The sequence below is a fragment of the Lontra canadensis genome, unplaced genomic scaffold (assembly GCF_010015895.1).
Source record: "Lontra canadensis isolate GAN:19392208 unplaced genomic scaffold, GSC_riverotter_1.0 scaffold33, whole genome shotgun sequence".
In the NCBI taxonomy this organism is placed as follows: Eukaryota; Metazoa; Chordata; class Mammalia; order Carnivora; family Mustelidae; genus Lontra; species Lontra canadensis.
The window spans coordinates 2,819,640-2,845,947 of record NW_022631027.1 but is presented as its reverse complement, the minus strand read 5'-3'; the positions used below and the strand labels follow the sequence as shown (position 1 = coordinate 2,845,947).

Genomic DNA, 26,308 nt, shown 5'->3' with positions numbered 1-26,308 from the left:
ACCCTGAGACCAAGAGTTGCGTGCTTTTCCAACTGAGCTGGCAAGGTGCCCCTAGGTTTTTTGGTGTTGGTTTTGTTTTTAAATAACTCTACCCAACATGGAGCTTGAACTCAGAACTCCAAGATCAAGAGTTTCATGCTTTACCAACTGAGCCAACCAGTGCCCCTAGATACTTTTTTTTTTTTAAATGGTCAGACCTACAAAGACTCTTTTTTGTTTTTTGTTTTTTTCCTGTTAGATTCACACACAGGACTGTGGTATTCTGTTCTGTTTACATTAACTTCTGTGGCTCTGAGATGGAGAGGACATGAACATCCAGATGTTTTAAAATTCCTTAGGGCCCTTTTTATTAAAGTAGTAGAATTTGTTCTGGGATCAGATTCTTGATTCAAATGATATCTCCAGATTTCTATAAAATGATGTTTCAGTCAACAAAAGAAACCTCTCTTTCTAGAAAAAAGATATATTAATACACTGATATTGATATACAAATCTTTCAGTATTTAGATAACTAATCTTAAAATTCCTTGTAAGTTATTCAGCAGATCAGTTTACTGCTGGAAAAAAAGAGAGGTTTATGTATACCATGACTCTTAGAACTTAGAACAACAGAAGAATATCTACTGTACCTCTGCAGAACAGGTGAAAAACTCATGGGGTTGCATGAGAACTTCACAACTAAATTACTTAAGGAGTGCAAAGAGCAGTGTAGTTAGTTAGCATTCTTGGAAGATTCATAAAGGCAATAGTTTATCAATGTTCAGCATAGTTCACAAGCTTTTACATTCTCTACCTTCATCATTTTGTCACCTACATGCCCTTTGCCCCAATTACCTTTTTTCCCCTTCTCTGACTGGCAAAGGCCTACATGGTCTTCCAAGTCTCAGCTCAAGCATTACTGTCTACAGAAAGCTACGCCTAACAACTTCTTCTGTTCTTGCATGATACTCCATGCCTGTTGCGATTACAGCACTTTCCACACTGCACTATGGTTTCTGTTTTACTTTCCTCCTACCCCCACTAGACATTAAACTCCTTGAAGATAGGAATGGCTTCTTTCTTATCTTTGTTTCCTCTAGACCTAAATTAGCCTCTGGCACCTGGTCATTGCTAATAAATGTTTGGTAAGTAAATAAGAATAAGATTGAATGATTTTTTTAAAGATATCAACCAACTTGAAAACATTTATGCAGTCATTTCTCATTATTTGTGCAATCCAAACTTGTGAATCACTCACAAATAGATTTTTTCACTCCAAAGTCAATGCTCTTAGCACTTCATTCATAAATATGCAGAAAGGGGCAAAAAATTGGAGTGGCCCGATGGACATGTTCTCAGTTGAGGTCAACAAGGCAACACTCTGCTTTCTTATTTCAGCTCCTTCTATAAACAAGTGTCCTTTTCATGATGATTTTGTTCTTTAAAATAGATCCCAAGCATAGTGCTGACATGCTGCCTAATATTTCTAAGAGCAGGAAGGCTATGGTGTGTATTATAGAAAGAATAAGTATGGGAGATGAGCTCCATTCAGGCACAAGTTCTAGCGCTTTTGGCCATGGAGATATTAAGGGGTGATACCCAAAAGGTATGGACTTCCTCCAACTGCTTGCACAGCTCTGCTGATATACTAAATATCATCAAATTGGACAGTTTAAAGAAGTGAATTTTACGGTGTAGGATTTATATCTCAAAGTTGTTAGCAAGACACACACACGCACATGCATGCACACCCAGATTGCCAGGCGCTACCCCCAGAGTTTCCGATTCAGTAGCTCTGGGATGCAGTCCAATAGTTTGCCTTCCTAACTAGTTCCCCACTGAGACTACTATTGCTGGTGTGGGGACCACATGAAATAGATTCACAAAATGGGCAAAGTAGAGTTGAGACAACAATAGCCAGGACCACAACCAAAATGGAGCCACAGGAAGAGAATATTGAATGTACTGCCACTGCTGACACTGAGTGCTAGGTGCCAAGGCTTGTGTGACCTCTGCCCGGAACACTGGCTACTGATGCTTCTGCCCCTGGAAGTAATTGTGCTACTTAAAATTACTTAATCTGTCACATATTACAGTGTTTTCAAGTACTGTAACATTTTTAATTGTGTTTGGGTTAAAGTTACATTATATTTAAAAACCCACTGAAGGGATGCCTGGGTGGCTTAGTCATTAAGCATCTGCCTTTGGCTCAGGTCCTGATCCCAGCATCCTGGGATGGAGCCCTGCATCAGGCTCCCTGCTCAGTGAGGATCCTGCTTCTCCCTCTCCAGCTCCCCCGTGCCTGTGCGCTCTCTGTCTCTCCTTCTCATATAAATAAATAAAATCTATAAAATAAATAAAAATAAAAAATAAATTTAAAAAATAAAAACCTACTGAAATACACGGACAACACTACTTTTAGATTATACGAATATAGATTGATGGGAAAGCAATTACTTAACCTTTTTCTTTTCTCTTTCCTATTCAGCTACGTTTCCAGGTATGTGGGAGAGAACAATAACAATAGGAAGTGCTGGAAAGACTTTCAGTGTAACTGGCTGGAAGGTAAGATGCAGAAGAAAATAATGTCTTCAAAACAGGCATATATTTTATTTCTCGTAGAGTTTCTGTACCTGTGTGTTTTAAATGCATATATTCTCAGTTTACACAGGTTTTTATATTTACTGATATTTTCTTTATTATTTACTCATTCGGCTTTCATGTTGGCCTTTATCCTTTTTGAGACCTGATCATTTCTTTGTTATTTTAAAGTTTTTATTTAAGTTCCAGTTACCATACAGCGTCATATTGGCTTCCGGTGTTCAGTACAGTGATTGGGCCCTTCCATACAAACCCAGTGCTCATCACGTGTGCCTGCCTGACTCCTCATCACCTGTGTCCCCCATCCTTCCTCCCTCCTCCCCTCTGTTAACCATCGTGTGTTCTCCATAGTTAAGCATCTGTTTCTTGTTTTGCCTCCCTCCCTCTCTTTTTTTTCCCTTTGCTCATTTGTTTTGTTTCTTAAATTCCACATATGAGTAAAATCATATGGTATTTTTCTTTCTCTAACTTATTTCACTTAGCATAACACTGGCTCCATCCATGTCACTGTAAATGGCAGAAAAAATAGGTAGTTTTTTATTTTATAAGTAATGAACTAATGGCACTCTTTTTTTGCAAAAAGCGTTCAGATTATTGCATATTAATATAAAAGGAGGAAGAAATAATATAGAATAATAACTATTTTGGCACTTACTCTTTGCCAAGTTCTAAGTGCTTTACACAAGCTCATTCTCATAAGGGCATTATGAAGTGAGTGTAATTTGTCATCTCCTTTCTCAGGCAATAAAACTAGTACAGAAAAGTTAAGTAAGTTGCCTGAGGCTATACTGCAAATAAAGTCAAGCCAGTGCAGGCAGTTTAGCTTCAGAATCCACGTACTTACGCACCACATTATGTAATACAATAACAATTTACCCAGTAAATTATTGTTTAGTTTTTATTTATTTATTCATTTAAGTAATCTCAACACCCATGGTAAGGCCATGGAAACTTGGTCATCCTCCAACCGGCCTCTCCTGAACATGGCCAAGAAGCAGGGAGTATCAAGAAAATGGGGCCTGGAGAACCAGCTTATGGAAGAGCCCCCTAGGCCCTCATTCAGAGTTACTTTTACCTAATTCAGATAACCTTTGTTACAGTTTTTAGACCTTCAGAATATCAGAAGTAGCAAATTAGAAAAGAAAAGGATAATAGTGACTAAGGGTACTGTTTACCTTCTGAAAGCAGAGTTCAGTGACTCCAGTGGAAACTTTCTCACAAAACAACAGTGTTGAAATGAGGGGTAAATACTAACACTGCACTACTTTCATAGTATGAACATTTTAGACTTGCATATACTTAATAATTACATTAAGCTGAACTACTCCATCAGATTTGGTACATACAGTTAGATTTGTTTTTTGAAATCTGCTTTTTATCTTTTCCTTTTCCAGCTTGGCTGGTCCATTGGTCCTCATCATCTGATAAAACATTTACAGACGGTCCAACAAAACACCATTTATACCTGTGCGACGCCTTTACAGGTAAGTATTAACGATACTTGGGGTTGAAGCATGGTCTTTTGGTAAAAGTGTTATTTTTAGGCTGTGTATTCGAGTGCCCTTTTTGAACCAGGCATCTAGTACTGTTTGGGAATTTAGGAACGGACAAATATTCATTGCTATCAAGAACAGCTTTTTTTTGTTTATTTAAATACATCAAGTTTTAGTTTTGAACACTCATACACTGCTGGAGGGATTGCAAAGTACTGTGGACTCTGTGAAGGACAGGACGACACCAAGCAGAATTATAGATGTGCATGCCCTACAAAGCTGCAATCCATCTGCTGGGAATTCACCCCGTAGCTCTTATCTGTACACCTAAGGAGCTGTCTATGTGTATGGCCATTTATTGCAGGAGATAGGGGATAGTCATTATCCATCTTTAGAATTAAAACAAACCATAGTTTATCCAAACATTTAAATACTATATGAGTTTTGTATTCGTTTCCTATTTCTCTGTAACAAATGGCCACAAACTTGGTGGCTTAAAACAATACAAATTTTTTATCTTACAGTTCTGGAGGTCAACAATCTGAAATGGGTCTTATGGCTAAAAACAGAGTGTCTAATTTCTGGTGTTCTTTCTGGATGCTTTAAGGGAGACTTCATTCCTTATCTTTCCCGTCTTCTAGGGACTGCTCACATTCCTTGGCTCATGGTCACATCACTCTAACATGATTCTGATTCTCTCCTGCTACCTTCTTGCCCTTATAAGGATCTTTATGATTGTATTTGAACATTTGCAAAGTTCATTTTACCATGCAGGGTACCATATTTACAGGTTCTGGGTTTTTTTGTTTGTTTGTTTTTAAGATTTTTCTATTTATTCAAGCAGTGGGGAGGTTCAGAGGGTGGGTGCTCTGATGCAGGGATCTGTCCCAGGACCCTGGGATCATGACCTGAACTGAAGGACTGGGCCACCCAGGTGCCCTTACAGGTTCTGGGTTTTAAGACCTGGACACCTTTGGGGGCCATTCTGTCTGTCACTATGAGTATTTAATAAATGAAAAGAAAGGAAAAGAATGAGGAAACTCTATAATGATCAATATGGAAAAATTTCCGGAATATACTGTAAAGTAAAAAAAGCAAGATGCAGGGCAATGTATATTTTTGCTATATCCTGTATAAGACAGGGGGAAACCGTTCACTTGTATTTTCCTAAAGGATCTCTGGAAGGATCCTTAAGGAGCTAGTAAAAGTGGCTAATTTTAGGGGATTGAGGAATAGGTGAAATGAGTAGATAGGAACAGGGCTGGGCACAAGACTTTTTAATGTATATCCTTTTTATATTTTTTCTGTTTTTAAAAAATGAATATAAAATAGGTATCTATGTATCATTATTCTGTGAATAATCAGAACAGTGAAAAAAAAATTTTTTTTCTGGAAGACAGTTAAAAAGCCAAAAGAGTGAAATATATTGGCTACAGTAAATTTACTTTTTTGCTTCCTGTCAAAAATATCTACTGAATGAGAAAAAAAATTTTTTAATTCTTTCTCCAGTGACTCTCTAAAGTAGTATCATAATAAAGACTAGTTTTGACTTTTGGTTTTATATAATAATAAATTCATTTTATCCACTCAAAATAAGTCCATTCATTTATTTAACAAACATTTATTGAGTATTGGAGATACAGCAGGAATCTCTTTCTGAAAAGCTCTTTTTGAGCTGATAGCCCAGTTGACGGTACACAGATAATAAAGAAGTAAATATTTTACTGATATACCAGGTATTCATAGATGCAATAGAGAAAAATAAAGCAAGAAAGAGGAAGGATATAAAGTGCTAAGGGAGATATACAATGTTAAATGGAGTAATCTTTGAAAGCCTCACTGAGATGACATCTGAGCTATGAATTGAAGCTTAAATAGTCACATGGGTTACCGAGAGAAGAACCTTCCAGACTGTGAGAAAAACAAGTGCAAAGGCCCTGGGGTAAGCAGTCTGGCTGTCATGTTTGTATCTGCGAAAAGCACAAAAGTGGGACGGGATGATCAAAGGACAAGAGTAGGAGGAAATAAATCAAAGGAATAGCTGGAAGCCAGATCAAGTAAGGTCATGTTCCTTACTATAAAGGCTGAGTGAGATAAGAAGGCACTGGAGAGTTCAAGCACAAGGGTAACATGATCTAACTTGCACTATAAAAGGGACCTGCCTACTTTATTGAATCAGAAGACTCTTGAAGTGATCCAGGAGAGAGACAGCAGTTGACTGACCCAGTACGGGGATAGTAAAATGGTGGAATGTGATTGGGTTGTGAATATATTTCGAAGGCAGAGCTGACAGTATTTGCTGTTGGGTCACATGTGGGGCTTGAGAAAAGGAAGTCAAGTATAAGACTACAGTTAAGAGACATGTTCATGTCTCTTGAGCTTTGACTTTTCTAGGGCAATATCTCCTGCAATGGGGAGTGAATAAATTGCTGAGAAAAAGAAGGATGCAGCTAAGAATCTGGAACATCCTTTCCTGACTGCTCTGGTCCTCCATTTCAGCTAAGTGCCTGGATTTTTCCATGCATTCAGACAACCAAGTCTGGAAGCTGGCCCATGCTTCCCAAGAGAACCCCAGCTTCCCAGGCTGATGCAACTTGATCCTTATTTATCCAAGATTTTGTTAGTACTGGAAATTATTATTAATTCTTTTTTCCTGCTGGCTTCTTTTGGAATGCGATCTTCTCAGTGATCTTACCCTTCCCTGTCTCTCCATGTCATTTCTTGCCATCCACTCTTGCTACTCTTGAGCCACGCCAGACTCAGTTCTTCCAACAGAACAAACTGTATCCTGCCTTTTGCATGTATTTGTTTCCTCATCCCTTCCACTTACCCCCTCCAGTAAACACCAACTGGAATCTTCATAACAGTGAGGATCATGTTTCTCTTATATACCATTATAGCCCCAGTGTTTTATCACAATGCCAGTATTTAACATTGGTATTCAGTATATGTTTACTGAATGAATGTTTTATCCTTTAATTCTTGATACTTCTTGGTTCTGATTAATTTCCTTAAAATTTGGCCACTTTGCCCTGCTATCTCAACCATTCCACTTATTGATTATTTACTTATGTTTCCTTCTTTGTGCTGAGAACCGGTATTTCTAAGTTGTTTCAGTTCACACTGACCTACCAATCTTCTGCCCCCTTGCTTGTACAGATCCTCGTTCTTTATGTATGTCCTGATTCAGACTTGTTTACCTTTTCCTGACCTGTTGCCTCCTCAGACACCCACATGACCTTTAACAACATTGGCTTTTTCCCTTCTCCCAGTTTCTCTCCTGTCACTTCTGGCTTTCTTGAGGAATGGTACAGAAGTGACTCCATATACCTTGGAAACTCTTTTCTAATCCCTGTGGTCCATAGATACTTCTGGGATACGAATGATTAGAACAGGGATTAGAATTTAGATTAGAATTATTGCATACCTATGGGTAGTGACATAGTGGGTCCGCTTTCATTTCCATGACCTCCTCCAAGGTAATGGGAAAAGGCTGGCTAGTTCATCATTTCTTTGTCATCTTTCAGACTTAGATCTAGCAAGTCATTCTGCAGCTCATCTCAGTGGAAAATAACTTCATGTCTTTTCATTTCCAAGTAAGCCATCTTTATACAAAACCTTTTTTTAATTCAGATCTTCATGGCCCATTCTCAGTTCTTCAAGTTAGATTTAATCATTTACATGTAACTGATTCCTCTGTTAATTTACATCGCCTAACATAAGTTCACAGGAATTCAGCTATAATTCTCTGAATGATTTTTTTTCTTTTTTTTGCCAATCATGTGACTCAGGCAATTTTAATTCTACCAATAAATTCAGCAATAAGTAACATTACCGTATTTCCTTTCCACATGTTTCAATCTTAACATGCAGGAAGCCTTGGCTCAAGCTTTTTGGATTGACATCAAGCGCATGGATGACCCAGAGTGTTATTTCAATTCTTTGCCAAAAGAGTTAGAAGTAAAAAGAGATCGGATGATACATTTACTTGAAAATCTTGGCCTAAAGCCCATAGTTCCTGATGGGGGATACTTCATCATTGCTGATGTGTCTTTGCTAGGTTTGTAAGAGTTTTTATTATTACAAATATATGGAAACTTATGTGGGAAATTATATTAGAATTAGAGAGTAAAGATTGGTGTCAAAGTCATACCAACATTTTGTCTATTGGAAAATGGCTTTTCACAATGTCACTGGTTTTTGTTGTTGTTGTTGTTGTTTGTCTTTTGTTTTAATAACTGTCTTGAGTTTGAGGTCCCTGAACCTTAAGTGTGACTGTTAACATGGTTATGCAGTCAGTTCTTTTAGGTATTCCATTAAACATAGAATTTGCTATCATCTTGTTCTAGTGTGGAATTTAAAACAAAAGTATATGAAATAATATATGATCCCAGGGTTCCCCTGAGTAAAATTTTAGTTCCCTTTTTACTTAAGAAAAATAAAATTTCTAGAATGTTGTTGCTATCAGGGAATGTTTGTTATTTTAGAATATACTGAAATGAAGTAAAGAAGGAAAATAATATCTATTGAGAATCTACTACCTGCCTAGCACTTTCAAACACCCTTTTGAAGAAAGTGTTGTTAGCTCCATTTTAAAGATGTGAAGACTTCGAAAGTTTTACATAACTTGCCTGAAGTCACATAGCTGGATTCCAAATAGTTTTGTCTCTAAAATCAATGGTCTTTATTTTTTTTATTTTTTTTAAAGATTTTATTTATTTATTTGACAGAGATCACAAGTAGGCAGAGAGGCAGGCAGAAAGAGAGGAAGAAGCAGGCTCCCTGCTGAGCAGAGGGCCTGATGTGGGGCTTGATCCTAGGACCCTGAGATCATGACCTGAGCTGAAGGCAGAGGGTTTAACCCACTGAGCCACCCAGGTGCCCCAACAATGGTCTTTATATTACCTGAAGCTATTTTATATATTTCTGACATCCCATACTAATCTAAAATTAGGAGCATGATAACATTTTATATATAACCAATTTTCTTCAAAAAAAACCCTATAGTGTTAATATTAGTAAATTTAAAAGCATAATTTATTTTGATAGAAGTTGGCCAAATAGTTTGTTTTAAAGTTCTATTACAATAAAGTTATATTCCACTGAACTTGAAAAGCATTTTATAAAAACTTTTGATTTTTATAACCAAAGAGTGACTTATTTCTTCATTTGTTGTGAGAGAAGCAGAGGCCATTATGCCCAGAGATTTTTGCTGTCCTATAGCCTGAAAGATATATATGTTTGGCTCTACCAAGCTCCATTATTATATAAAACCCCTTAAGATGTCCTATATTCTGAGGTTTAGAAATCACTTTTCCTATGGTACATCTAAATGTATAACTCATTTTATGAGATGATAAAAAGAAACAGCTGTTTTCATCACCTTTAGTTTGCTTTTGAATTGAAAATCCATACCATTTCAATATGAATTATTTTTTATTATTTATTTTGTATATTTTTATTTATTATTTAAAGATTTTATTTATTTATTTGTCGGAGAGGGAGGGCACAAGCAGGAGGAGGGACAGGCAGAGGGGGAAGCAGGCTTTCTGCTGAGCAAGGAGCCCGATGTGGGACCCTATCCCAGGGACCCTGGGATCATGACCTGAGTTGAAGGCAGATGCTTAACCAACTGAGCCATCCATGAATTATTTTTATTTTTTATGTATTTTATTTTTTTATTTATGTACTTATTTTATTATTATTATTATTATTATTATTGGTGAGCAACAGAAAAAGTTTATTGAGAGATATCTAAGTGACAGTACAAAAGCTCCTGAGAAGGAAAGGGAACCTGAGAGAGTTACCCAACATGAGTTATTTTTAAAATAATTAATTTATATACTTGATTTATTTCCAAAAAGCATTTAAGCTAACTTATATTAAAAAGGTTTGTATGTAATAATATATATAAATAGAAATTTATATAACAGAGGATCAGTTCACATAGGAGGGGAAGGAAGCGAATTTTTCATATAAGTTCATACAGTATTGTGATTAGCATTAACTTCGGAATGAACTTTGTGGCTGCAATAGCAAATGGAAAATGGTGTTAGTTACATAATCTTGGAAATAATCGTTCTTAAAAAAACAAAATAAAACAAAAAAATGTGAATTCCTCACTTCCTCACTGTGAATTCCTCACTTCCCAACCCACCATATAGTGTGAGACTTCAGTAGTTTCTGTGACTATTTTCTGAAAATATTTTGAATCTTGGCAGATTTAAATGAAATACATCTTCTCCTCAGATATAATAGACGATCTAATTTTCATTGTTGTTTTAGATGCAGACCTCTCTGATATGAAGGACAGTAATGAACCATATGACTATAAATTTGTGAAATGGATGACTAAAAATAAGGTAATGTTTATTGGCCTTTGAGATACTGTGCTGTATTTTATGGTTAACTTATGAAGAATACTTGCTGACATGTTTTGAACAATGTTAACTACAGTTTTGTTATGTGATATTCCACTATGGCTCTGTGGAGGATTTTAAAAACATTTTTTTCTTTTTGGAAGTTGTTGTGAACATTTAGAAGTATTTGTTTTTGACATTTATCTATTCTAAAATTAAATTTGAAAAAGTAGTTTTCCTATTTTATTTTCCTATTTATTTTTCAGAAACTGTCAGCCATTCCAGTTTCAGCATTCTGTAACACAGAGACCAAACTACAGTTTGAGAAGTTTGTGCGGTTTTGCTTCATAAAAGTAAGTTCCCTGTTCTATTCAAAAACACGTTTATGATGTCATGCCTTCTGATTTATAAAGCACCTTTTTTCTCTTGCTAGGAATGAATATGCTCATATGCAGTTTTAAAATTTTGGCTTGCTGCCATGAAATTAACTGCCTACCAGAACAAAACTCAACACTTTGAAGTACTGAGTTTACTGTATTACAGCATAATCAGACATCTTACCATGTAACAATACAATGTCCAGCCAGAAATCAAAAATTACTAGACATGTGAAGACATAAGAAAATGTGACCCTTGGGACACCTGGGTGGCTCAGTCAGTTAAGTGTCTGCCTTCAGCTCAGGTCATGATCCCAGGACCTGTGTCAGGCTCTCTGCTCAGTGGGGAGTCTGATTTTTCCTCTCCCTCAGTCCCTCCCCCTGCTTGTGCTCTCTCTCAAATAAATAAAATCTTTAAAAAATATATATATAACCCTTAATAAAGAAAAAAAGTAATCAGTAGAAGCAGATTACAAGGTGACCCAGATATAGGAATCATCAGACAAGGACTTTAAAGCAGATATTGGAAGAAATTAAGAAGATTAAATTAAGAAATTTAAGAAAGCAGATATTGGAAGAAATTAAGCAGATATTGTTCAAGAAATTAAAAGAAAATATAGTCATAATGAGTGAACAAATTAAAACTATAAAAAAATCAACTGGAAATTCAGGAATTTAAAAGTGTAATATCTGATATGAAAAATGTATGGGGCTTAACAGACAGAGGATTGAGGATATCAGGAATAAAGACCCACTTGAATTATAGATTCATAGAATTATCCAATCTGAAAAACAGAGGGAAAAATTATTTTTGAGAAATAAACAGAGCCTTAGGTCTATGAGACAGTATCAAGTGATAATACATGTAATTAGAGTACCAAAAAAAAAAAAAAAAGAAAAAAAAATGGGGCAGAAAAAGTATTTTAAGAAGTAATAGCCCAAAAAAAAGAAGGAATGGCAAAAATTTCCTCCTATTTGGTGAAAAGCAACATCCTTAGAGATCTAAAAGTTCAGTGAACCACAACAGACTGTAAAGAAAATCACCCTAATGGGCGCCTGGGTAGCTCAGTTATTAAGCATCTGCCTTTGGTCAGGTCATGATCCAAGGGTCCTAGGATCGAGCCCCAACTTCAGGCTCCCTGCTCAATGGGAAGCTTGCTTCTCCCTCTTCCTCTGCTACTCCCCTGCTTCTGTTCTCTATCTCGTTGTGTCTCTGTCAAATAAATTATTAAAATCTTAAAAAAAAAAAAAAAAGGAAAGGAAAGAAAACCTCCCTAAGAGACTTTATACTCAAACTGCTAAAAACCAAGTGTATTGGTAAGATCTTGAAAACAGCAAGAAAAAGACTCTACTTCAGATGCTTATGAATTTAGCAACTTCTTATCAGAAAAATATGGAGACCAGAATACAGTGAAATGACATCCTCAAAGTGCTAAAATAAGAAATAGATCAGCCCAGAATTCTTTATCCAGGAAAATAGCCTTTAAAACTGAAAATTAAGTATATATTCCTGACAAGCAAAAGCTAAATGAATTGCTTATCAGCTAAATGAATTGCTTATCATCAGATCTGTACTTAAAAAAAAAAAAATCTGAGGGGCACCCAGGTGGTTCAGTCATTTAAGTGGCTGCTTTCAGTTCAGGTCATGATCTTGGGGTCCTAGGATCGAGCCCCACATCAGGTTCCTTGCTCAGCGGGGAGCCTGCTTCTTCTCCATCTAACGCTCCCCCTGCTTGTGTTCTCACTCTTTCTCTCTCAAGTAAATAAATAAAATCTTTTAAAAAAATCTGAATATATGCATCATTGCTATTTTTAAGATGTTGCTACTGAAGACAGGCTTAATAAGATCCAAAATCTACCAACACATTCATCTATAAACCTAGTCAGAATGATGTAAACATTGTTTTCAACTTTGAAAGACAATCTACAAACTCTGGAAGACTCATTCAGAAGAGAATAAAAATGTTAGAACCTAATAACATTTTATTTATTTTATTTTTATTTATTAATATTTTATTTAGTTGACCAAACTTTAGAAGAGAGAGTAAGGCCAAGAATATTCTCATCTTTCAGAGGATCCTAGAAAGAGAAGTGTATCTTTTAAAGTTACAAGCAGAACTAATTTAAAAAAAAAAAAAAAAGGTAACTTAAGACTTCCTGTTTTAAAAGCATAAACACTGCCCTTCCCCATTCTCTTCTTGGAAATTATTGAAAACAACTAGAAGAATGGAAAACAGATTCACAAATTCCCCAGTAAATGAAGAAGAGTTGCCAAATACTGTGAAAGTAAAGGGAAGACACCTAGAAAGTCTCTTGTGTCTACATCTTCAAGTTATTAACAGCAGGGAACCTACTCATTTAAAACCATAGGACAATAAGTACACTAGCAGTGGGAGCTTCTCCAGACTCATTAGCATCATGCAAGGCAGGAGAGATATACAGCTGTACCATCTAGAACCTGTGTGGGGCAGGGTGGAAAGGAGATTATAGTTGGGTTATAAATTTTCTTATTCACACCTGTCATGTTTGCTTCAGCCCGTGTTGGGGCAATGTGGAGGAGATAGATTAAATTGGAGGTAGCCTCTTAAATTATCTGGGAGGAGGAAAAAAAACCTCCCCACCACTAAAGTCCACATCAATCATATTAAACTTTACTATGAACCAGGGAGAATTTCTGCTGTCTTCTAGTGCTACCCTAACTCTTCACATAGATCTGCAGATACATCTTCAAATTATAGACAAAGTCAGTAGATAGCATATTCATTACCAGAACAACAGGAACAGTAGGTGCACTAGCAAGAGATTACAGAGGTAATTCAATCAAAAATGACTCATGAAAAAGAATCAGCTGTGAGTCTATAAAAATATACTATTAAGGGTGGAAGAGAAAGGTGCAGGGAAAACAAAGTGTCAGAAAGAGAATATTCAATCAGAGAAGTGTTGCTATAGAGCAAATAAAAGTCGATAGTTCAAATCCAGAACCTTTAAAATGAGATTAAAGTAGAAATTTAAAAAGTTCAGGGAAGATAATGTCAGATAATATAAGAAGATAAAATGACAGCTTGTCAGAACTCAGGTACAAAATTGAAGGGAAAAAAATCAAGCTATTGGTAATTGTAGTGACATTGGAAACAGCGCAGGGAACCCTGAATACTTACTTCTGTAAGCATCGTAAGGATTGAGAAAAATGATCAAAGAAGAGTGGAGAGGATCAAAGACTTTTAAAATATTAGAAAAATTATAGATGTGGAAGACAAGTGAAATATCTAGAATTCTGTGGTGGGGGGAACAAATGGACCCTGAAAAGAATTTAATAGCTTTATTTTAAGAATGCTTAAGAATGCTCAGTAATTTCATTTTTTTAATGAAAAAAAAAAAAGGGCAGCTAAATCCAGCAATTGAAAGGGAATGCTTTGCCTCAGGAAAGATTGTCACAGAACAATTAACACTGAGATATATTGGACTTAAAAGATAAACAGTCCTTCAGCATCTACACAAAAAATCCAAAGCCTTCATGGGGGCAGAGTAAGAGGATCTGTGTGAACACACCCCCTTTCCATCGACACTCAATCCTCGAAGATACGGGAGCAATACCAAGAAGTCTAAGGAAAGTTACCATGGCTGACTCAACCTCTTGGAAAGGCTAAAAATAAAAGAATGGCAAAACATGCCAAAATAATGAAAATTGAAAGAAAGCAGGTGAAACTTAAGGCAAAATAAGCCAAAAAGGAGCACTTTACAATGGTTATGGGTAAAATTCTCAGCAGCTCTCAAATATATGAAAGGACTCCCACTTTAGTCATATTACAAGAAATGAAAATTAAAATGGCAACAAAATTTTATTTTATCTATTAGTTTGGAAACAGCCGAACAACTAAAAATTTCTATAAGACACTCTTTACAGAGAGCAGGGGTATCATTTGTAAAATCTCTTAACAGTGGTTAGTTTGACCATTTCCATCCACATGTAATGCACATACCTCTTAACGCAGAAATTCTACTTCTGGGATCTTTTTCCCATGAATTGACTTGCACATTTTGAATGATTGGTGCTCAAGGATTCTCCGTATTTCTAACTCCCCTCTTTGACAGTGAAAAAAACCCTGGCTTTCATCATGGAATCACATCTTTAATCAGTCTCTCTGTATGTGCCACCGTCCCTCCAGCCACCACCCCTCAGGCTTTGACACTTTGTACCAGGCTGCTATTGCTGTCACCTGTTGCAGAGATGCCCTCCTCCAATTCTCCATCACTGCACACGAGGCTGCCACTATCACCCACTGCATGGAATCCTTCATCCCTCGTAGTTTCTGACATCCCATGCCCGTCTACCTTGGCAGATGCCTGCCTCATCCCATCTAGGTTCCACCACTTTGCCTGGAGCCACCCTGCCATACAGATGCTGGCTTACCCTGCTTGGATCCTGACATCCTGTTCCAGTCAACAATGCCACTGCCATCACCAACACCTCATGCCACCCACATAAGAAACTCCCCCTTCTCTCCACTCGGGCTGCTACATCCTGCACCAGGCTGCCCAGGCTTCCCCTGCCTCCATATGTGGACACCTGCTTCACTCAGCCCCACCGAATGGCTTTTCAATTAAATCATTCAGTAGAGAGGGAAAAGAAAAGAAGTAGAAAAAGCAAAGGAGAAAAACAAGAGCTTGATTTTCACTGTTTATCTGTCAGTTTAATTTTATACCATATGCTGGTATTACCTATTCAAAAAGCAAATGAGTTTTATGAGAAATCATAACTGAAACATTGAAGGGAATGGGCATAGTAGTGTGAATGAACAATTTTTCCTCATTCAGAGCAGAGAATTGTGAATTTTGTCTGAAGTCGATAAATAAGGAAATAGAACCAAATGCATTATTTAGATCTTGGAGGTAACCACTAGCACCAAAACCAGAAATTACCATAAAAAGTTGTCTTGGGGGATGGTGGGCATAGTAGGAAGGAGTAGGGAGGAGGAGCAGATGATTCTGACTCTGTGTAAGCTCTTCTACACTCTCTGATTTGTTTCTGTAACTATATGTTAATTTAATTGTATTCCTTTTATAGGTCTGCCTTTTCATTTTTGAAAATTTTGAAAATTCTCTTCACTTGAGATCAAATATTCACTTAAATCTTCATTTAGTGCTATTATGTTAAATATTTTTTCTACTTTACCAAAATCTGTCTTTATTTTAAAGTAAACAAATCATTGGAGTGCTATCCAAAACTTAATGAATGATAGCTGTAATTTGCTCAATGTGCCTATTTTCAATTAGGCAAATGCCAGCCAGTAGTACCATTCACCATGATTTTGTGTCAGAAGGAATCATCTTCATATTTGTAAATGTCATTTTAAGAGGAGAGAGACTGCTGATTTTAATGCTTTTAGTGAACCAGTATTTTCAGTAAACTTTTCTGAGCAGCACGGAAAAAAGATTTTTTCAGAAATCTTAGCATTGGATATAAATGTTGACAGTAAACACCATCAATAAATATCATGCAGTTTCCCAGATGGAAAGGATTTCCCCCTTATGAATTCCTTTCCTAAAGACATTCAAATACTCCAACTGGAGACGGAGTCTCAGTCCTTTAATATCCCAAGTTTATGGCTGGATATCATCAGGGGTGTCAGGTCATGCACAAAAGGGGGTGCAGTGAGAGGCAAGAAAGCCAAAATAATAAATGTTGATCCCATGAGCACATCCTTCAGACTCGCTGCTGCCATCGGTGTCATTTATGAGTCTGGGTCTTCTTTGGCACGGCAAGCTGCTCGGACTGCTCTGATGGTTATAAATAGTGAGAGTGTCCTCACTAGTGGCTGTGGTTTTGTCAGGGATCAGTTTAAACTGTTTTCAGTCTGAACTGCATTTAACAGTTTGTCGATCATTTTCTTGGTGATGCTTTTTGGCCACATGCTAGTTGATTTGTACATTTCTTTAGTGTCAGGATTGGAGCAATAGACTGGCAGCCAGTATCACAAAACAGTATGATGTAGTGATCAGTGTCACACTTCTCTAGCTCCTCTAATATTGAATTCTTAAGAAGTTCATTCACTTTTCCAGCTAGGCAGTAATGGGATGTAACATTATAAATAATTGATTTGTTTAATTTGCTCCTGGGCTCCTTAAAGAGCTCAGGACCTGTATACTAGACCACCAAGGTGGGGGAAGATACTACGGATGCCATTTTCCAGTTTCTGTCCATGCAGCTCTCAGAGTTGTGGCTTTATATGGGCAAGGCTTCCAGTGACTCATCTTCTGAGAAGGCATGAGCCCGGATTGAACACTCTGGGATTCGGTGCTCTGGAGGACAAGGACAGGCTAGAGCCCAGCTGGGCCCTGGCTCAAGTTATCAGGGGTTGAAGAGCACTTGGTTCCCAAATCACTACATGACTTTTCCTGATCCATTGACTTTGGTATATTTTTATATATTTAAATATGTACTTCATCTTGAATTTGTTTGATATATAATGAGATTATTTCATTTATTTACAGAAAGACAGTACACTGGATGCTGCTGAAGAAATAATTAAGGCATGGACTGGACAGAAGTCTTGATCCAAGCAGGTTTGTATTAGACCACCTGATATGGAATTGTTATTTAGTGCTGCCATCTGCTGGATACTGAAAAACAAATATTTCAGTACCCATGAAATATGAAGAAATATTTCCATTGCTTTTCCAAAATGTTAACCCCACTGGGGTTTTTCTCTTTTTGTTGTTTTTCAGTTGAAATGTATGCAAACACCTTACAGTACCATTTTACCTCAGGCAGAGTAGCATCGTGGGTAAGAACTGTGAGATGCTGGTTGATGCTTCACCTCTCAGTGCTTCGGTTCCCTCATCATAAAAAGGGAATAAAATATAGCACCTACTTTATGGTACCTGGCTGGCTCTGTGGGTAGAGCCTGCAAATCTTGATCTTGGAGTCATGAATTCCAGCCCCATGTTGGGCGTGGAACCTACTTAAAAAAATAGTACCTACTTTAGATGAAGTTTATGAGGATAAAATGGATTGATATATGTAAAACCTCAATAAACCCTCAACTAATGTTAGTAGCAGTTCCATTTTTCCACCATTGTGTGAAAACTCTTGCCACTTATATGCCCTCAACTCCAAGTCCTTTCTTTCTCTACTCACAGGTAGTTCCCTCCCCTTCATTTACCAGGGCCTTTGAACTTTGCTCACAGTTTTGCTTCTCTGTCCCAAATACTGCCATCTTCCAGAGTGGCTTCAAGGTCCACACGGATTATGGAGGCTTTCAGAACTTTGACCTCACCTTTGGCGATGTTCATCTCTACCCCACTGTCCACTCCAGCCACCCACCCCCTTGGGTACTCCCTGGACCTTTCATCATATAAGGTTGTGTCACCTTTGAGATAATAAATTCGTCATCTCACACTGCACCCACCTATGCCTATAGTATTCTCCTGATGTTTCTCATCTGCTCTCAAAATATCACTTCTTTAAACTCACTATAATGTCATTTCAAATCCACCATTTCTCAAAAAAAAAAAAAAAAAAAGTCTATGGCCTTCTTACAGCAGAATCAGAATCAATCCATGAGAATAGATTCTGGTCTTCACCTTAGACCTGCTGAAAATAATTTCAGGATCTGGCCCTTCCAAGGTGATTTTTATACCAGCTGAATTTTGATAATCACATGGAACCCTCTATGTCATTCCCATCAGTCCCCTTATATTTGCCCTGCCCAGCTTAGACTGCATCATCTTTCACTTCAACCAAGATACTTTTGCTGCCTTGAATAACTTGCCCATTGTTACATCTCACCTAATTGGTCAAAAAACCCCAAAACTTCACCCTGGGATTAAAATGCTTATACTGGGCTGCTGACTACTGCTGTCACAAAATACACATTGTGCAGATACCAACAACCATGAACGAACATCGTTAAGCTTAACTAGATTTAATCCTTCCCTGACACCCTAATGAGATTTCTTCTACCTATTACCACAACAGCAATTCCTAATACTCTCCTGTTCTCTACCATAAAAATATCCAACCTCCTTTCTCTCTACATCTCAAAGCCCACCAGGACCAGCACAATTAAACCACAGATAATGACCTCATCGCCCACTTCTGTGAGAAACAAAATGTAAAAACAGATGCTGCCAGACAAGCATTGTCAACTGAGATCCTACCAAAAGGCCTATGACCTGTCTGCACCAGCATTCATCCTTAATTCATTTCACCCAGGGTTGGGGCAGAATGGGGAGGATTGGTAGGAAGGCAGAACCAGGTCCAGTCATGCAGAAGGAAACCCAGGACCTCACGAGCTGACTACTGCATACCAGTATAAATCCCACGTATAATTTTGAGCCTGTCCACTCTTGCTGGGGACATGATACAGTTTTTGCCAGGATTTAAATCTGCTCTTCACAGTCCTGGACTTGTCCAGTGCTAATCCTACCACCCTTTCTTCTCACATTTTCACTTGGTTCAGTCCATTCTCTTGTATTTTCAGCCTCTGGTTCCCTTCCTCAGCAGTGAGACATGTCCAGATTTCTCTATTAGAAAATCCTCTCCTAAATGCTATCTACTACCCTATTATTTCTTTCTCTTCAAGGCAAAATTTCTCCTTTCCTCCTTCCTTCTCCCTCGCCTTCCTTCCTTTGTTCCTTCCTTTCACAAATATTCATTGAACTCATACTATGTGACAGACACTAATGTAAGTCTGTTTCTTGGTTTTTCTCTCTTTTTTCCCTTTCTCATTTGTTTTATTTCTTAAATTCCAAATGTGAGTGAAATCATATAATATTTGTCTTTCTCTGACTTATTTCACTTAGCATTATACTCTCTGCTTCATCCATATCGTTGCAAATGACAAGATTTCATTCTTTTTTATGTCTGAGTCATAGTTCATCTTCTTTATCCATTCATCTATCAGTGGACACATGAGCTGCTTCCAGTTTGGCTTTTGTAAATAATGCTGCAATAAACATACCCAATAAACATATGTCTTTTCAGATTAATGTTTTTGTATTCTTTGGATAAATGCCCAGTAGTGTGATTACTGGATCATAGGGTAGTTCTAGTTTTAATTTTTTGAGAAACCTCCATACTGTTTTCCACAGTGGCTACACCAGTCTTGATTCCCACCAACAGCGCACAAAGTTTCTTTTTTCTCCACATCTTCACCGATACTTGTTTTGTTTTTGATTTTAGCCATTCTGACAGGTGTGAGGTGATATCTCATTGTACTTTTGATTTGCATTTCCCTAATGATGAGTGATATTGAGCATATTTTCATGTGTCTATTGGCCATCTATATGTTTGGAGAAATGTCTGTTCTTGTCTTTTGACCATTTTTTATTTTTTTAAAAGATTTTATTTATTTATCTGACAGACAGAGATCACAAGTAGGCAGAGAGGCAGGCAGAGAGAGGAGGAAGCAGGCTCCCCACTGAGCTGAGAGCCCAATGCGGGACTCAATCCCAGGACCCTGGGATCATGACCTGAGCCGAAGGCAGAGGCTTTAACCCACTGAGCCAACCAGGTGCCCCTTTTGCCCATTTTTAAAATGAATTATTCATTTTGGGGGTGTTGAGTTGTATCAGTTCTTTATATATTTTGGATGCTAACCCTTTATCAGATATGTTAATTGCAAATATCTTCTCCCATTCAAAAGTTGTCTTTTGGTTTGGTTGATTGTTTCTTTTGTTGTGCAGAGCTTTTTATTTTGATGTAGTCCCAGTAGTTTTGTTTTGTTTTTTTTTTTTCAGTGTTCCAAAATTCATTGTTTGTGCAACACACAGTGCTCCATGCAATATGTGCCCTCCATAATACCTACCACCAGGCTCACCACCACCCCCTCGGTTTTTTCTCAGAGTCCACAGTCTCTCATGGTTTGTCTCCCCCTCCAATTTCCCCCAACTCACTTCTCCTCTCCATCTCCCAATGTCTTCCATGTTGTTCCTTATGCTCCACAAATAAGCGAAACCATATAATTGACTCTCTCTGCTTGACTTATTTCACTCAGCATAATCTCTTCCAGTCCCGTATATGTTGATACAAAAGTTGAGTATTCATCATTTCTGATGGAGGCATAATACTCCATTGTATATATGGACCATATCTTCTTTTCCATTCATTTGTTGAAGGGCATCATGGATGCTGTATCTTGTCAAATGCTTTCTCTCCATTAATTGAGAGGACCATGTGGTTCTTTTCTTATTGATTTGTTCTATCACGTTGGTTGATTTGCAAATGTTGAACCACCCTTGCATCCCATGTATAAATCCCACCTGGTCATGGTGGATAATCTTTTTAATGTACTGTTGGAGACTATTAGCTAGGATCTTGTTCAGAATCTTAGCATACATATTCATCAGGGATATTGGTCTGAAATTCTCCTTTTTGGTGGGGTCTTTGCTTGGTTTGGGGATCAGGATAATGCTGACTTTATAAAAACAGTCTGGAAGTTTTCCTTCTGTTTCTATTTTTTGAAACAGCTTCAGGAGAATGGGTATTATTTCTTTTTTTTTTTTAATTAATTTTTTTTAAACATATAATATATTTTTATCCCCAGGGGTACAGGTCTGTGAATCGCCAGGTTTACACATTTCACAGCACTCACTATAGCACATACCCTCCCCAATGTCCATAACCCCACCCCTCCAACCCCCCTCCCCCCATCAACCCTCAGTTTGTTTTGTGAGATTAAGAGTCACTTATGGTTTGTCTCCCTCCCAATCCCATCTTGTTTCACTTACTCTTCTCCTACCCCCTTAACCCCCCATGTTGCATCTCCTCTCCCTCATATCAGGAGATCACATGATAGTTGTCTTTCTCTGATTGACTTATTTCGCTAAGCATGATACCCTCTAGTTCCATCCACGTCGTCGCAAATGGCAAGATTTCATTTTTGATGGCTGCATAGTATTCCATTGTGTATATATACCACATCTGCTTTATCCATCCATCTGTTGATGGACATCTAGGTTCTTTCCATAGTTGGGCTATTGTAGACATTGCTGCTATAAACATTCGGGTGCACGTGCCCCTTCAGACCACTACGTTTGTATCTTTAGGATAAATACCCAGTAGTGCAATTGCTGGGTCATAGGGTAGTTCTATTTTCAACATTTTGAGGAAGGTATTATTTCTTCTTTGAATGTTTGGTAGAATTCTCCAGGGAATCCATCAGGTCCTGCGCTCTTGTGTTTTGGGAGGTTTTTGATTACTGCTTCAATCTTGTTACAAAATATTGGTCTATTCAGGTTGTCAATTTCTTCCTAATTCAGTTTTGGAAGTTTATAGGTTTCCAGGAATGCATCCATTTCATCTAGGTTGCTTAACTTATTGGCATATAACTGTTGATAATCATTTCTGATCGTTGTTTCTATTTCCTTGGTGTTAGTCATGTTCTCTCCCTTTTCATTCATAATTTTATTAATTTGGGTCCTCTCTCTTTTCTTTTGGATTGGTTTGGCCAATGGTTTATCGATCTTATTGATTCTTTTCAAAAACCAGCTTCTAGTTTCGTTGATGTGTTCTACTGTATCCCTAGTTTCTATCTCATTGATCTCTGCTCTAATCTTGATTATTTCCCTTCTTGTGCATGGGGTTGGCTTACTTTGTTGTTGATTCTCCAGTTCTCTAAAGGTGTAAAGAGAGCTGGTGTATTCTGAATTTCTCAACTTTTTGAAGGAGGCTTGCAGGGCTATGTATTTCCCCCTTAGGACTGCCTTTGCTGTATCTCGCAGGTTTTGGACCGAAGTATCTTCATTCTTATTGGTTTCCATGAATTGTTTAAGTTCTTCTTTGATTTCCTGGTTAATCCAAACATTCTTAAGCAGGGTGGTCTTTAGCTTCCAAGTGTTTGAATTCCTTCCAAACTTTTTCTTGTGGTTAAGTTCCAGTTTCAAAGCATTGTAGTCTGAGAATATGCAGGGAATCATCTCAATCTTTTGGTATCAGTTGAGCCCTGATTGGTGACACAGTATGTGGCCTATTCTGGAGAAAGTTCCATGTGCACTCGAGAAGAATTAGTATTCTGTTGTTTTAGGGTGGAATGTTCTATATATATCTATGAGGTCCATCTGGTCCAATGTGTCATTCAATGCTCATGTTTCTTTATTGATTTTCTGCTTGGACAATCTGTCTATTACTTAGAGTGGCATGTTAAGATCCCCTACTATTAATGTATTCATATCGATATGACTTTTTATCTTGATTAACAGTTGTCTTATGTAGTTGGCTGCTCCTGTATTGGGGGCATAAATATTTACAATTGTTAGATCTTCTTGGTGGATAGACCCTTTAAGAATGATGTAGATCCTTTATCTCTGACTACAGTCATTAGTTTAAATCTAATTTATCTGATGTGAGAATTGCTATCCCAGCTTTCTTTTGAGGTCCACTGGCATGAAAGATGCTTCTCCATCCCTTCACTTTCAGTCTGGATGTATCCAGGTAGTTTATTTTTGCTTTTATTTCCTCTGTCTTAGGAGACCTATCTAGAAAAATGTTGCTATGGCCCATATCAGAGATATTACTGCCTGTGCTCTCTTCTAGGGTTTTTATGGTGTCAAGTCTCACTTTGGTCTTTAATCCATTTTAAGTTTGTTTTTAAGTATGGTATAAGTAAGTGGTCCAGTTTCATTCTTTTCCATATAGATGTCCAGTTTTCTGAGCACCATTTGTTGAAGAGACTTTCCTTTTCCCTTTGCATATTCTTGCCTCTCTTGTTGAAGATTAATTGACCATATAATCATGGATTTGTTTCTGTGCTTTCTATCCTGTTCCATAGATCTATGTGTCTGTTTTTGTGCCAGTATCATACTGTTTTGAATACTATAGATTAATCGTATAACTTGAAATATGATATTATGATACCTCCAATTTTGTTTTCCTTGTTCAAGATTGTTTTGGCTATTTGGAGACTTGTGTGGTTCCATAAAAATTTTAGGATTATTTGTTCCAGTACCGTGAAAAATGTTGGTATTTTCATAGGGATTACATTAAATCTATAGATTGCTTTGGGCAGTATGGACAACTTAATGATATTTGTTCTTCCAATCCATGAAAATGGAATACATTTCCATTTGTGTCATCTTCAATTTCTTTGATCAATTTTTTAAAAAATTTTATTTATTTGACAGAAAGAGAGAAAGAGCACACGTAGGCAGAGCAGCAGGCAGAGAGAGAGGGAGAATCAGGCTCTCCACTGAGCAGGAAGCCTGACATGGGGCTCGATCCCAGGACCCTGGGATCATGACCTGAGGTGAAGGCAGATGTTTAACCGACTGAACCACTCAGGTGCCCCTCATCAATGTTTTATAGTTTTCAGAGTACAGGTCTTTCTCTTCCTTGTTTAATTTTATTCCTAGATTTTTTTATCCTTTTTGGTGCAATTGTCAATGGGGTTGCTTTCTTAACTTCTTTCTGTTGCTTCATTAATAGTGTATAGAAATACAACAGATTTCTGTGTGTTGACTTTGTATCCTATGATCTTACCGAATGTCAAACTTATACATGGAAATTGTATGAAGAAAAGAAGTAGAGCAGGATAGAGGAGAATGAAAGTGTTAGGGAAGCAATTTGGAATGTTAAACACTTCATCAGGTAGGTCTCATGGAGAGAACATGGAGGCAGACTTAGAGGAGAGGAGGGAGGGACCCTTGTGGAGATCTTCAGGAGCAACATTCAAGCCAGAAGGAATAACCAGTGCAAAGACTGTAATAGGAGGGTGTATTCAGCATATTTGATGACTACCAAGAGTCTGATATGGCTGGATATAATAACCAAGGCACAAAGCAGCAAGTATGAGGTCAGAGAAGTAATGTAGTGTAAGGATAGTGTTAGGATAATCGTTCAATCCGGACAACCAGGGTACCACTTTATACTTATTTTTAACATTTAAAATAAGGTTTATTGCAGCATTGTTTGTAATTATGCCAAACTGGGAACAACCAAAGTGTTCATCAACAGTCATTATCTGGGGTATACTAATAAAATGGAATAGCATACAGCAATGAAAAGTCACAACCTACAGCTAAACACATGAATGAATTTCATCAGCACTGTTTTCATAGGGTTTCTTCACAGGATCTTTAAAGAATAAGCTGGAGTTCTCAGTAGACAGAGTGTTCTATACTAGAATCTGATACTGTAATCATTGAAACCTCAAATGCCCACCCCAACATTTGGGTTTCTACAATTTCTACTGGAGGGCTTCCATATTTTGGTCCAATAGTCAGGCCTAGGACTGGCTCATAGCAAACACCTTGTTTCAGTGAATCAAGGGACAGACGTTAACATCCTTTCCACTTGGCTGGGATGAAAAGAGTTGACTTTGGGAGGAGGAAGGCATGGGTTTTAAACATGGGATCTGTGGGTGAATAGTGCTATATTGGACCAAAGAAAATTTTAAAGTCTAGCCTAACATCTCTAGGAATTTAGAAGCCAAGGCTAAACCTGAGGCTTCCAGGTGCCTGATTAGATATCCAGGTCTAACTGTGGTTAGAGACACACTGCTACAGTGTGAAACCCAAAAGGGGTTGGACAGAAGGGTCTGCAAGAACCTAAGACTGACAGAACAAGAGCATTAGGATCGGCTTCGGTTGGTTTGCCCCGCTCACACCTAGCACCTTGCTCTATGTCTTAGACTGGTTCCTGGTGATCTCTATTGCAGCTTTTGCTCAAAGTAGTTGCTCCTAACATTAAATCACAGCTGCCTTGCGCTCCTTTAAGAGTTTCCAGCCTCTTCCCCCTTCATTGAATAATGGGTGCTTGATCTTCTCAAACAGAGGCTTCGGTCTTTTATTCCTCTTTCCTGCTGTTGGGATTACATTCCTCATAATCTATTCTTGAGGGGACTCCAGGTTCTTGAAGTCTTTACATCTCTTCAGAGTGTCACTCTGGCTGCTATGCCGAGAATAGACCACAGGGTCAGCAAAGGTTGAGATAAGGAGACCTAGTACAGTAATTCACATAAAAGATCATTGTGGTGGCAATGGAAGGTGATAAATAGTCAGATTCTGGATAGATATTTTAAGGCAGGACCAAGAGGATTTGCTTAACAGAGTTTATAAAAGGAATCAAAAGTGTGTCCATGAAGTGTGTAAATTGCCAACAATAGAATTTGTATCATCGACTTACTTTGACAATACTCTTAATGGTAGAATCCCTTCTCACATTTTTTTCTCTCTTTATGTTTTTTTCTTATGCTTCCTTTTTACCATTAAGAGAGATCCATGTTTTACAACTCCTATATTCTTTTCCTCTATCAGAGACTTCTTAAAATGACATATCAAGAAATAAAGATTTAAGTTAAATAAGAAAACCTTATCTATTTAATCCTAACCTTAAATTTGTGTATACCTTTATTGTCTTTGGAAACTAATGAAGCTTTCTCTTTAACATTGTCTTTCTGAGCCATTTACTTCACTTTCCGTCTGGGAATTAGGTATTCTGCATCTACAGAGTAGTTCTCTTCCTCTTCCCTGTGCTGAATGAAGGTAAACTGGATACTTTAGC

General features: G+C 37.6%; 1 protein-coding gene across 4 annotated transcripts in view; it reads left to right on the top strand.

Moving 5' to 3' along the window:
• KYAT3 (kynurenine aminotransferase 3) overlaps positions 1-17,685 on the top strand; it is a 57,817-nt gene extending 40,132 nt beyond the window's left edge. For 2 of the 4 annotated variants that reach the window (XM_032867063.1, XM_032867062.1), the window contains exons 8-14: positions 2,468-2,544; positions 3,975-4,064; positions 7,947-8,133; positions 10,359-10,435; positions 10,699-10,785; positions 17,302-17,373; positions 17,533-17,685. In XM_032867063.1, the coding sequence (XP_032722954.1) occupies positions 2,468-2,544; positions 3,975-4,064; positions 7,947-8,133; positions 10,359-10,435; positions 10,699-10,785; positions 17,302-17,364 (581 nt within the window). In that variant the 3' untranslated portion in view covers positions 17,365-17,373; positions 17,533-17,685. Of the gene's footprint in view, positions 1-2,467; positions 2,545-3,974; positions 4,065-6,830; positions 7,800-7,946; positions 8,134-10,358; positions 10,436-10,698; positions 10,786-17,301; positions 17,375-17,532 lie in introns of those variants that run through there. The other 2 variants (XM_032867061.1, XM_032867064.1) reach the window with 2 other exon arrangements.
• Positions 17,686-26,308: the final 8,623 nt, after the last annotated feature.